General features: G+C 41.4%; 2 protein-coding genes across 7 annotated transcripts in view; one reads left to right on the forward strand and one right to left on the reverse strand.

Moving 5' to 3' along the window:
* ALPK1 (alpha kinase 1) overlaps window positions 1-2,999 on the reverse strand; it is a 38,077-nt gene extending 35,078 nt beyond the window's left edge. For 3 of the 5 annotated variants that reach the window (XM_031553108.1, XM_031553104.1, XM_031553103.1), the window contains exon 1: window positions 2,876-2,999. The gene's annotated coding sequence lies outside the window, so the exon portion shown is untranslated. The remainder of the gene's footprint in view (window positions 1-2,875) is intronic. The other 2 variants (XM_031553106.1, XM_031553105.1) reach the window with 2 other exon arrangements.
* TIFA (TRAF interacting protein with forkhead associated domain) lies at window positions 2,986-9,001 on the forward strand. Of its 2 annotated transcripts, none has more exons than XM_003205723.4 (2): window positions 2,986-3,073; window positions 7,570-9,001. In XM_003205723.4, exon 2 carries the CDS (start codon window positions 7,583-7,585, stop codon window positions 8,144-8,146), a length of 564 nt encoding a protein of 187 aa, XP_003205771.1. In that variant the 5' UTR covers window positions 2,986-3,073; window positions 7,570-7,582; the 3' UTR covers window positions 8,147-9,001. The 2 variants fall into 2 exon arrangements, with proteins under 2 accessions (XP_003205771.1, XP_031408969.1); XM_031553109.1 differs by lacking the exon at window positions 2,986-3,073 and adding an exon at window positions 3,080-3,462.
* The last annotated feature ends 4,583 nt before the right edge of the window (window positions 9,002-13,584 follow it).

Consider the following 13,584-nt stretch of genomic DNA (forward strand, 5'->3'; position numbering starts at 1 on the left):
TTATAAGTGTAGACCCTTTTATAGGGATCAAAACTTCGACCAGTAAAGGTTGAAGGTAGAGTCTTCCAGGTACAGAAGAAGGGAAATGACCACAAAAAAAAATTTGAAAGCTGGAATCCCAATTATTGTTAAACAAGGAACTGTGGTAGAGTTCACAAACAAAAAAAAATCCCTTTCTAACAAACAAAACAAACAAAAAAATGCTTTCTAACTATTTTTAGAAAATGTAGGGGATTCTTTTATTAAAGATCTATGAGAAATGAGCAGTTACACTCAGCAGCTGTGGACAGAATACTCATCCCCAGCATGCTTCTGTTACACAAATGATATTTCATTTCCAATTCTACTGAAATGTATTAAGACACTAATCTGAAAAATGTGATGCTTCAACATGCTTAAGTATCTAGCCTTTGTTCCAACTTGAAAAAAAAAAAAAGACAAAGTGAAGAGCTAACAATTTTTCTTCCACATTAGGGATTACAGATTTAATTTTGAGCAAGAAGCAAACACCTGCTCTGTGATGCTGTCTTCTTCTTGTCCCATAAAATCTGGAATTACAGTAATGTCCACCTCATAGCTGCACAAAGTGTCCTCTGGAGACACATTTGTTAAGAAAAAGGGGTTCCAAGGCATAAAGAACATCTTCACAGAAAGCAATAGGGGCAGGAGGATGGAAGAGAATTGAAGCAAAGGAGAGGCATGACATAAGCTAAAAGGGTTAGAACAAGATGTGCTTGGCAGAAGGATCAAGGACAAACCATGGTGCAAGAAGAGGAAGATGACAAAACTGGGGGAGTGGTGTAAGTAAAGCCCATCGAGTCCCCTTGAAATGGAATCTCTCACTGGGGCTTTAATCAGATCAAACAACATGGGAAATGACAGGGTTCTTTTTTTTCCCCCAAGTAAAGGAGCAATGTAGTAAATAAAATACAGAGGGAACTGCACTCCCTTTTCCCTCTGGAATACCTCCTCACCACCTTGTGGTTCTTGTAATTGGTATCTGAAGTGTCAGTGAAAGCCACTCTTTCTAGCACACATCTGGTCTCACAGTGAGTTCCACCTGAATGTCCTGCTTTATACTTGGAATAAGGAGCTCATAAATAAATAAGCCTTTGAGGAGAAACTTTTTCTCTTCTTTTTGAACAGGAGACGCTCTGCTGCCGTAAAGTCACAACAGTTAATTGCAGAACCCCGCTGCAGGTTGTTAATCGTTCTGTTACACCTTTCCCAAACGACTCCTGGAAGCTATCGCTGACATTACTACCGTTAACTACAGGTGCCCCGACAGCGCTAGCCATTTCCCGGTGCCTGGTCAAACATTGCCACCTACCGGCCCCCCTGCAGACCTGTGCTGGGCATCGCGGGGATTTTATCTCCCCCAACACCGATGCGCCCGCACACGTACCCCCGACCTGCTCCGCAGGGCCATCATGAACAGCCATGCCACCTGCACAGTTTGCCGGAGCAACCAAAGGAAAGAAACAATCCCCCACGTCGGGATGCTCTGCTGAAGTTTCTCAAAGCTTGTTGGGGAGGGAAGTTTCCTATTTAGTCACTCAGGAGGAACTAGTAGGAACAGGTAGCCAAATAGAGTCCTTTCACTCACCAACCCACAACATAGAAACATGAATTGCCTTAAAATTCTATCCCAGAAAGAGTGGTTGGGCAGTAGCACTGGCTGCCCAGGGATGTGGTGGAGTCACCAGCCCTGGAGATATTCAAGTACCACAAGGATATGGCACTGAGGGACATGGGTTAGTGGGGAAATACTGGTGGTAGGTGGATGAAATAATTTGAGAGGTCTTTTCTGACCTTAATGATTCTGATTCCATGAGTCTATGAAAATAGAAGGAGATATATTTGCTTTCAGTGACTCTCAGCTTCTCTCAAACTGATAATGACTAAAAGCAATTTGAGAGTTCCTACTATTTTTTCCTGATTTGCTTGTTTGGGATGTGGAGTTACTTGAAACCTCAGGGATCAGACCAAAGTTGTAGAGAAACAACACACCAGCCAATCCCAATGCACCTCTGTATTACAGCCTCCTGTAGTTAGTCATTACACATAATTAGCCCAGGCAGTTAGGGTTGCTAACTGGAAGCAACACAGAGAAGCCATGCCGGTTGTACGCAAGCAGAAACCATTACACTTAATGTAATGAGCAGGGCTTTTCAAGAAGTCCTACTCCCTTATGACTGGAAAGGCAATGAACACAGTGTTGGAAAAGCAGGCTGCCTTGAGAGAAGAGGACAGCCCCAACCCACTTCTACATCCAACATCATCCTTACAATCCAGGGACCGGCTGTGTGATCAAACCTCACATTCACCCTCCATTTCTAGGGAGAGCTGCACAGGTTCTGAAAAAACCCAAAGGAGAAGTTGGTTGCATGAACACCACCGAGCAGAAGGGCTGGCCCTGATCCCACCACACCATGCTGCCTGGCAGCGCAATTACTTGCAGTTTTGCTTTTAACTAAAGAAATTTCAATTGGAGACGGAGGCCGACAAACTTTTAACTTTCGCTAAGGTTTTTGACCTTTTTTAAACGTAAAAAGTAAAAATTTACAAATTAGGAGAACGGTAAAAAAAAAAAAAAAAAAAAAAAGTGAATGCAGCAATAAACTCTGGTAAACCAAGTAGCTATTTTTGCAGAAAGTGCTGGGGATTTTTCACTCTTAGGGGAAGGCTGAGGTCATCTTGCTAAATCTGGCAGCATTTCAGCCAGTGCGAAGCTTAGAGAAGATAGGAGCAGAAAATCCAGTCCCAGCCAGCACCTAAATGCAGTCACGTAGCATAGTATTAAGTTCATAAACTACCAGGAAAGATATAGTTCAATACTTCTAGGCAAAAATATGCAGGAAGAGCATGGACTTACCTCAATATCTTCATACAGTAAAATAAACTCACCAGGAAAGCTCTCACTGTGCCACGCTGTTGTAAACAGGCTGTATGCGGAAATGAGGGGCTGGCAGAGTTTACAAGAAGCAGCACATGCAGCATTGCACAACTCCAGGCTTTCCAGACGGCAGTGAGCCACGGTGTGCACAGCCAGCCTGCTGCAGCCCAGCACTCGGTAAGTGAGTGGTGGGGGGGACCTCTGCTTCTCTGCTCTCAAAGCCAGCTGAATGACAGCAGGGCACATGCAGCAAAGACACTGGGTGCAGATAAAAGCCATAGTGGGAGGACTGTTGCTAAATAACTTATCAAGCTGTAGGTGATTTACCTGATTATCAGGTAAACAAAAGAAACTGCAAATGAAGCAGTTTATTTGAGCTGAAGCTCACCATAGTTATCAGAGAACCATAGAATGGCTTAGGTTGGAGATCATTTCAAAGATCACCCAATTCCAACCCCTGCCACAGGCAGAGCTACCACCTGCCAGATCAGGCTGCCCACAGCCTCATCCCACCTGGCCTTGGTATTCAGCGGAGCACAACACCTTTGGGCCACAGCGCTTCGCAGGTAAGAGGGATGTGGAACTGCATGGGACTAAGAACAGCTCAAACCCTTTTGCTGTCCCCGTTCTGGATGTGGAAGTAACCTCGCTTAGTAGGGAAAACAGGAAGGGAGGGAGGGAAGGGCTTGCTTTTCCTGTCAGCTGGCAGCACTGCCGTGCACTTCTAGCAAATGGGTACTTTCTGCTCAGCCAGGCTCAGCAGCCCAGGAGCAGTGAGCGCTGTCTTTCCTAACAGCGTTGCTTAAAGCACAAGAAAATAACCAGATACTTGTAAATGCTTAATTTTAAAATGTTACCAGTTCTGTCAAAAACATGTCTTGTAGTTACTATATGCTGTTACCCTTCAAAATGTTAACTTGAAGGGGAGGGGCGTAAAACTGAAACTACTTGAATTCTTCCAGAAGTCAAACCCACAAGCCCTGGAGCACGTAGATCTGATCAGCAGCATGACTGCTGGTTTGAGTATGTTAGATGACCTCAGACAAAGCTGAACTCCCTATGCTTTTTGGAAAAAACAACCCTAGAATTTGTGTGCGGAGCAGCTCCACCCCAGGCCTCTCCCTCTCTGCCCCTGTGCTGCAAGCCCAGGTGTCCCTGTGGCCCTGCAGGCATCACAGCTTCCAGCAGTGGTGAACATGGAGTGTCCCTCTTGCTTCAGAGGGAATTAATGAAGGCTAGCGTGATTTCCATCTGTAACTGCTGTCATGCAGCTCTGCAGATGCATTAGGATAGGTTCAGCTTGGGTTTCCTTCAGTGTCTTGCGGAATAGTGGCTGCATTGCGTTTAAACTTTGGGATGCACCTCTCCTCACAATAGCTACGTCTGGTGGCTGAAAGGCTGAGCAGGATCTATGCTGCCCCATAGGCACTTGTGCATGTGCGGGACTGAGAGTGCGCAGCACTTTCAGTGTGTTCCCTTGTAAATACAGCAAATACCATTTTAACAAGGCTAAGGCTGCAGATACTGAGCACCCGAAAGTTACGGGTTCTCAGAGGTACACCTGCCTGGAGATGGTTGCTCTTTGTACACACCTGTGCAAAACATTAATTTGGTAATAATGGTCTATTGTCTGTGTTAGGCACCTAAGACACCAACCGCACAGGACAAACCTGTCCAGGGATGATCAGAGGCTGAAAAGCAACCTGCGGATTGCTGGCCTCCTGCCTTGTCCCTCGCTGCTGATAGTGATTGCAGCCTGCATTCCTAGAGGCAGAAAGGGTAGCCATGTTCAGGTATCATCCTTGAAAGCCTTCCACAGCACCATGATGTTAGTGGTTATTTTAAAGAAAAGGCAAAAAACCAAAGTGGATGTACCTTTTTTCTTTGTATTCAAGCTGAAAATTTATGTTTGCATCTACAGAAGCAAACAGGCAGTGTGCCCTGAACTCCAGCTTGATGGTAAAGCTATCACCCTTGAACAATCAGTGAAAACACTCAAGTTGGAGTGCTGTGGTTTCTCAAATTAGGCAACCTTGTTCTTAACTCTCAGCGTCACTCTTCTGTCTCTTAAAATGGGGATAGTGGTGTACCCTGAAAGAGATGATGCTGTGAGAAAGGAAAGAGCTAAAATCTTGACTGACTCAAATGAAGGTACAGACAATGGCGCTACAGAGGGCTACCTTACACTTGCAGGAAAAATCTTTGCTTCTAACTATGGTAAATTTCCTCCTCTGGATGGTATTCTTCAAAATCTTTGTGCTGTGCCATACAACCTAATAAACTCCTTTAGCAGTAATTTGGCACCAAACTCAGCCCAGAACTTAAGACAGAGAACTGTTTCTGTAGACTGACTTGTGAACTCAGTGAAATGATCTGATTTCCCCAAAGCCTTTAGCCTTCCCTTTAGCCAAAGCTGACCTTGTGTAACATTGCACATCCTCTTATTGGAGCAAAACAATGGCAAGGGCAGAAAAGAAAGAAACAGTTCACTCTCCTTCACACAGAGCTGTGCCCAGCTCCCTGGGGCTGAAGCATACTGCTGGAACAAGGGATGGATGCAGATGCCATGGAAGCATATCTCACAGATGACAAAGGAATAACCTGCCACCACAGTGTCTTTATACTTTTGTCAAAAGCATGGTGCATATGCTCAAGTTGGTTTTCAAATGAGCTTTCAGATCTGCTTGAAGTTTTATATTTCTCTAAACATCCATGCTTGGCAGAAGCACTTTTGTAGCCTACTTAGCTAAGCAAGCTGTGGTAGCTATATTCCTGTGCCAGAACTGCTGCTGTTATTGTGCTAAAGGTCAGGGAAGGAAGAGATTCCAGTAGATAGGCATGTTGATAAACCACGTATTGTGCTTGGAACTTATTTACAGTGGTATAATATACCCTTACAAACAAGAAGTCAGAATAAGCAGTGATGATTCAGCTCCCCATAAAACAAACAGCTTACATCGTAAGAATTTATCCAGCGTGATTCAGAGAACAGAGCTGGTGAGACAGTTTAGAGATCTAGGAGAAACACAAAGCATATGCACTGTATATTTGTAGTTAAATGGCAGCTTACAAATAGTGCTGTTTAATAACATTTATCTGGCTAGCAACAGAGCTTGTTCTTAAGTTCCCACTTTAAGTACAGTCTTTTTCTTCTTCAGGCTAAGTTCCAGTGCAGGAAAATACTGGGCTTGCACTTACAAAGGACCAGATTCCAATGGTTCCTGAAATGCTCCACAGATTTATATTAGGATGTGCTGCTGTTACTCAGATTTTTAAACAGAATGTAGTTCATAAGTAACTCTGTGCTGCATTTCAAAAGCTTTTCAAACAACAACAACAACAACAACAAACCAACAAAAAAACCCCAACAACAACAAAAAACAAAACACCCTGATAAAGCTTGTTTACTTGTTTTGGCAACTAGTTTAGTACTTCTCACAGAATCACCAAGGTTGGAAAAGACCTACAAGATCACCTAGTCCAACCACCCCCCCCATCACCCATAGTTCTCCTAAACCATGTCTCTCAACACAACATCCAAACATTCCTTGAGCACCTCCAGGGTCAGTAACTCTACCACCTCCTGGGCAGCCCATTCCAGTGCCTGACCAATCTTTCAGAAAAGTAGTATTTCCTAACGTCCAGCCTGAATCTCCCCTGGTGCAGCTTGAAGCCATTTCCTCTAGTCCTATCACCAGTTACACAAGAGAAGAGGCCAATGACCCCCAGCTCACTACAACCTCCCTTCAGGTAGCTGTAGAGAGCAATAAGGTCTCCCCTGAGCCTCCTCTTCTCCAGACTGAACAATCTTAGCTCCTTCAGCCACTCCTCATAAGGCCTGAGCTCCAGACCCCTCACCAGCTTCGTCGCCCTTCTTTGAACCCACTCCAAGGCCTCAATGTCTTTCTTGCAGAAATACTTCTGCAGAGAGCTGGGACTTCCCAGTAGGCTACGGGGAAATCCCCAGAATGGGTGACAACTCTTCTCCTGGGTCTCTGATATTCAAGCTTTTGCACTCATTTTACAAACTGTCACATCAAATCATTTCTAACCATTGTATTTGGTTTCATAAAAGAGGCAAACTCTCTTTATCGAGAGGAAAAAATACTGCTTTATTCACATTTGAATACTACTTTATTCACAGTGCTTACAATCAGACGGCATTTGTACAAGTTGGCTGATGTCTAGACAAAGGAATACACTGTAAAGCAGTGTGCAGAGACACAGGTTGTGCTACTATCACTCCTTTGTAAGCCCATAGAGCCAGTCTTACTGTCACTGTAAAGTTCCATCTATTTTTCAGAGATAAACCCACCTGTGAGGTCCTCATGATGAACTAGTTGTAGGCATTTACAGTCATATGTGGTCTTCAGAGTTCTGACACAATACACATCCAAAGCAGCAGACAGGAGATTAACTGTTGGGAAGGGGCTAGCACAGAGCAGTCCGCCACTTGGCCCCCCATCAAGCCTTCAGCAGAGCGGCAGGAAATAATGGTTATCATGGGTAGGGCGTGCTCAACTCCCACTCTTTGTTCTGGTGCTTTACTTAGGTTTGTTGTCAGCCTATTTGCTAGGACATACATACAGCCACTAAATAATGGTAGACAGGACAATTTATTTGGTTCTACAGTGATTTCATGTTGTGACTTTACTTTTTCTTGTATTTTTGAGGACTCATTTCATCATGACCTCTTTTGAAGAAGATGAAACTGAAGAAACAGCAACATGCCTCCACATGACGTTTTACCATCCCTGTCAACAAGACAAGATGATGTTTCGTTGCTTGAATTTCTGTAAGCGAGAACAGGTCAGGGCAGATGAAACGGCCAAGTTTGGCCGTGATTCTAATGTCTGCCATTATAACTTAGTGGATACTCGTGTTTCTCGGATCCAGTTTTCACTGCAGTTCTACAGAAAACTTAACAGCTCAGAATTTTGTTTTGAGATAAAGAACATGAGCAAGAAAACAAAGCTAACGGTAGACCAAACAGAACTGGGTTACTTAAACAAAATTGATCTGCCATGGAAGTGCATCATTTGTTTTGGAGACTACCAGATTTTAGCAGAGATTCAAGAAGGAGAGGCCATGGATTATTTCGAGACTCACTTACACTTGGCTAAAGTGCCAATCTTACAAGAAAGTTGCCTGCCATCTCTGCAACCCATACCTGAGAAAGGCATTTTCCCTTCCCTGTCTCCTTTCCAAGGCAAAAGCCCCATAGAGATTGATGAAAATGAGTCATGCTAGCAGCAAGGAGGAGGCTGGATGAGTTTTTGAACACGTGAAATCTGCACAACTTCAAGAGCTGAAGGCAATCATCTCAACCCACTGTTTCTAGTGGTTCTCACTGCTGTATATCAGTGTCCTTACACACTATTTTCCATACAGACATATCAGGTGTCTCGATCCAATTACTGGAGGATGTGGTTCGACATATATATATATGCTCGGAGGAAGATTACGGCAGCAAGACACCAAATGCTGTCAAGTGACTTATTAATCTCAGATGAGGTGTACTGGACAAGCTTTGAGGAAAAATTTTTTCTAACTTCTCACACCAGGACATTACTTTGTTAAACAGAAACAGCGTCTGACACAGCGTTTAACAAGGCATACGTGCTCTCTATTCATTACATAAACACGTGAGAGACATTAAAAGGACCACTTAAATCCATGGCAGCATATTCAATTCAAAACTGTGACTGCATGTATAGAAGGTATATTTAGCAAGCGTTAATATTTTATGCAAGCAGAACAACGTCCTAGCCCCAGTACTAGTTAACTAAGGAGGAGTGTCACATCTCATTGCATTTGTTATACTTTGTGTTTTGCTTTTGACATTAAATTCTGAACAGTATTTTCAAGCCTAGGTTGTAACTTCCCAGATTTTGCAGCTTAGAAGCACTTTGTAAGGATAGCATTTTTAAGTTAATGTTTTTCTTTTTTTACTAACTTTGCAGAGATTTTTCTAATATTTTTAAATAGATGAATTAAATTTTTTTTTTTTGCAAGTAAGTTGTTTTAGCTTGTGAATGTAAATAAACATATAATGTTATATAAAGATCCAGCTAGATTTTGTAATAAAGCATTTGGTTGTTCAGTGAAGATTTGTTGTCTTCTGCAGCTATAAAGTAAAAAGGCTTATGTGAATAAAATGACTTCCAGGACAATCCACCAGCAATATTCTAAAAGTGATGCTGTTCCAAGAGTTAACTAAAATGCTCTGTGAGTTTTCTCCTATTCTCTCTCTCCCCATGCCCCACCTACTTTCGTCTCTTATAATTTTATTTTCAGTTAAGTTTTTCTCACATAGTTTTAGTTAAGTTTTTGTTAGGGGCACAGTATTTCATTATCACTTCCATTTTGACAAATGTTTCAGACTGCTTGAAAGACACACACTGGAAGGGCTCAGAACAAAGCACTTTTAAAAGTTACCTATCTTACCCTCAAGCATTAACATCTACTGAATAACTAAATTATCCTGAATGTTCAGCAGAACACCCTCCAACTTTAAACTACTTCCAACCTCTAAGTTCTGTAATCCGGTACAGAGTAAACCTCTGCTACGTACTGCTCTTGTTCCCACAAACATCTGTCTGAGGAGTCCTAGAGTCAGGCTTACATTTAACAGGCTGTCAACTGTTCCCTCTAACTTCCCCAACAATAGGAAAGCATTTCAACATTAGTTGTTACAATAAAAGAAAACCACAACATAACCTAAGATTAGTGGAAACAATCACAAGTGAGAGAAGTTTGTGGAAGGACAATGTGACCAAACCCAAGTTTTCATGGGATTTCATTTGTCTGTTTCATCCTTGCAAAAAACTGCCTCGTTGACAAATTTTCCACCTGTTGAACTAGCCTCTAATACTCACCCCTCTTACAGTCTTTAGGCTGGATGTGCAATGCAAAATTCAGCTGACATCTCTCAGCACCAATGCCTCTACCGGGTGCCCGGCCCCTCAGCCTAGCAAAACCAACCCAGCAGGAATCACCAGGTCACCAGACCTGCTTGGCTTACATATGCTTTTGATGTGAGTCTTCCTACTCTCTAATTAGAGAGAGTGGCAAATAGCCTACGAACACAAACTGTTCAGAAAGGGAACAAGATGAAAACACATTCTGCAAGAAGCTCTTACATTTAATAGCTTCTATGTGGAATCAACCTCTCATATAAAACGCATGAGGTTTCTTAAGTTCATGAATTTGGCAAGTGTCTGAGGGAACAGGGAGTGTTCTGCATTCCCAAGGAACAGCTCTGTTCTTACAAACACTTTTAAATGATTGCATGGTGACATGCAAGTTCTTGTTTTGTACTGCTTGGGTCCTCAAAATCAGGTTGCCAGTACTACTGCTAAACAGTGCTACACAATTCCTATACACTGGCCCTACCACATAGGACATCAGCCTCCAACACTGATCGTATTCATTGCTTATACTTTCTCTGCTGTTACCTACAGAAGAAAAAAAAGAAAAGAAAAAAAAGACAGCCCCAATCACAACTTTTCAGGCTCAATATATAGACAGAAGTGTTTTGTTTTTTTTTGTTTTGTTTTGTTTTTTTTGTTTTTGTTTTTTGTTTTTTTTAAACCACCTACTGACCTCAGGAGAATCTTTTGTCTGTTCTGCAGAGTTCCAGTGCTGCATCTCAGAAGGTTCTGTATTCACACTGAACAGAGGGGCTCTGTGGCTAGCCGTAGGTCTGGAGTGGCGCAGTCCAGAGCACACCTCTGGGAACCAGCAGAAAATACCGACCTGGGGAATGGAATGTGATAATACAAAAAAGCAAGTGCATTACTGCAGCAAGACTAGATGCACAGGTACCAATGTTTCAGCACTTACCTTCCTGTAGCTCAGTTTATCTCATGATAAGCTACAGTTTTATTGACTTTGCCGCTGCTGAAAGCTCTTCAGGCCCAATTAAAAGCTCACTGGAAACATTCCCATGGAATTCAGAGGTCTGTAGACCAGGCATTTAACAGCAGTTGTGAAAATTTCAATAACTGGCATTATGGTCCTCTGATATATACCTTGAGCAGCCTCCACGAGAGCCATTCTAAAATTTGTATCACCGCCAAAAAGAGTCTCTCAACTCCAATACTTACATACCTGTAAAATACAAAAATGGTTATCTTAAAAGTGAAAATTAGAGGAACCATTGCACAGGTGCCGGCTTCTTAAGCTATAGTATCAAAAACCAGCACAGTCTCTCACAGCACTGATGATCTCAGCAAAGCAGTGACAAGGTTCATTTCTATTATGATTCCCCCAAAACAGTAAAAATATTATTATTTTCCAGAAAACAAACACAAAAATTGGTACTGTGGATAAATTACATGCATTGATTCTGTAGTAGCAGTCAACTAAAATAATACTGGAAAGGATGAGCTGTGCTCCAGACACACACCCACCTGATGAATATCTCTACCACACACTAGTCATTGATGTGTGTGCTAACAAAAGAAAATATCAGTACATACGGTCTCAATAAATACAGACACCTTTCAAGAAATTTCAAGACCTTAGGGACATCTTTACATCAGGCTATTCTTAAATATAACTTCACATCTAAAATGAAGGTGACTCACACAAGAACAAAGTCAGGTAGGCATGATGACACTGGATTTTGGCAGAATGATTTTTTTTTTTTTTTCCATCTTGAATATGTTTCTATGGTAATTTCCACCCTCTGTTATACAGCAGAAAATTTGCAAGCTGTTGTTTCAATGAACTTTCAAACCTCCCTGTCATTATATTTAGCCAAACTTATTCAGATAAATGCTTAGTGAAGGAGATTCAGCTGCACAGTTTAGGAAATGGCTGGGTTACTTACAATGATTGCACATAACCTAAGAGCAGATTTAATGTTCATTTTTAAATCAAAGATTATTGCACATTTTATTAATGTGCTAACGTCAGCACTTCAATCTATTAAAGTGATTGCAAAAAGAAACATTGGAGAATTCTGCATGTACCATACTGTGGGAGGAGACAATGATAACATACAAGATGAAAAATGTTACCTAAAAGACAAATAGCTATGCTTGAATGAAAAATATATTCTAGTAACTAGAAAAATATTTTCTAGTTACCTTACTATAAAAAAAATCAAGAAATGTAATAGGAATGTAACCATTCAATAGCACACCAAAAGCACTGCTTTAAGAAAAAATCTGAAAGTTAGCTGGTTTTGAACGATACATATCCAGCAAAGTATTTTTTCTAGATTAATGGATAAAAAATATTTAGGATCCATTCTCATAATATACATGCTAACAGTTTGTAGAAATAATAAATAAAATTTGCTTTCATTCACAAGATACACTCTGATAGCTTATGACAGCTTTCATGATATGGTGGCCAGGGTCCGTTTTACTTTAGAAGATGGTGTAAAGTAAAAGAAAGATAGCAAAAATGATCATTTTCCTTTACAGAAGGCAACTAGATAAGTCAATGTTCTCAGCATGCACTCTCTCTGAAGTCTGATCCCTCAATTTGAAATGATTCTCACAATACTTCACAAGTTATTTAATTGGTCATCAACCATTTCATCACTTTGAAGCAGTAAGACTGAATCTTCCTTTAAACCAACTGCATAAGTGACAATTTTATCCCACTGACTTGAATGAAATGCGCTGTTCATACATCAGTTTACAAAAAGACCACCTTTAGTCTGAAGAGTTTGGATTAAGGGGATTCAAAATACAAAATGGACAGTTTGATGCTTACTTTTCTTATTACTATTTTTAGGCTTTACTCTCAAGTCTACTGTTCCAGTTCAGGCAAAAGAGAAACACGGAGAAGTTAGACACCTCCAGTATGATACCAAAGCAAGCTGGCAAAGTGCCTAGGAGGCTACATAAAGCTGGCAACTGAAGTAATTCAGAAATACAACTCCCCCTGTACAGAATTTAGTTGATATCCTGAAGACACTCCTTTTGTCTTCCAGATAATCAGTGGGAATTCAGCATCCTTGGGTTCCACACACGTGGACAGAAGCTGCCATTAATCACATGTTACTAACTTAAGTGGAAAAAATAATACATGCATTAAGGTAGATGCTTTTTTTTTTTTTCCTCCATTTTTTTCCACTTGGGATAGCTAACAGCATTCACAATTACAGAATACTAAGAGAGTGCTCTGAAACACTACCTTTATACTTAAGTCAAGTAGCACCGCAGGGACTGCCCTATCACATCAACAGATTTCACATTTGATTACAGCACAATTTCAGCATAAAACATACTTAAGATGGACAACTTAATAAAACTCTTCTTCAATAAAAAACACAATTGCCAATTAATAAATACACAGTTGCCCCTGTACAGACACAGCCAGCAAGTTAGTTAAAATGATATACTAGCTAGGACAGACAAGGAGGACAGGGATGCTGCTTGCATTATGCAAGTGTATCCTTACTTTGAACCACAGTGCTGCAGTCGCTTCTTTTTAAACAGAAAGGCTCCACACTCCAAGTTCTTCAGGTCCTCTATCATTGCAACTTGTTAGAGCTTCCCTTCCACAGCAACAGGTCCCAAAGGAGGGAGGATACAGTCGTAGCTCAGTTGTTCAAGACACAGCTTCGTCAAAACCTTAAGTTACGTGATGCATAATAATTTTAAAAGTGAAACAGATTCCTTCACGATGCAGAGATAATTTTGGGTAACACTAGAGGTTAATCTTCA

Source organism: Meleagris gallopavo, chromosome 4, assembly GCF_000146605.3.
Source record: "Meleagris gallopavo isolate NT-WF06-2002-E0010 breed Aviagen turkey brand Nicholas breeding stock chromosome 4, Turkey_5.1, whole genome shotgun sequence".
Taxonomy (NCBI): Eukaryota; Metazoa; Chordata; class Aves; order Galliformes; family Phasianidae; genus Meleagris; species Meleagris gallopavo.

What these genes read in the sequence shown, in the direction of transcription:
- TIFA (XM_003205723.4), top strand. Translation starts at nt 7,583, where the DNA reads ATGACCTCTTTTGAAGAAGATGAAACTGAAGAAACAGCAACATGCCTC.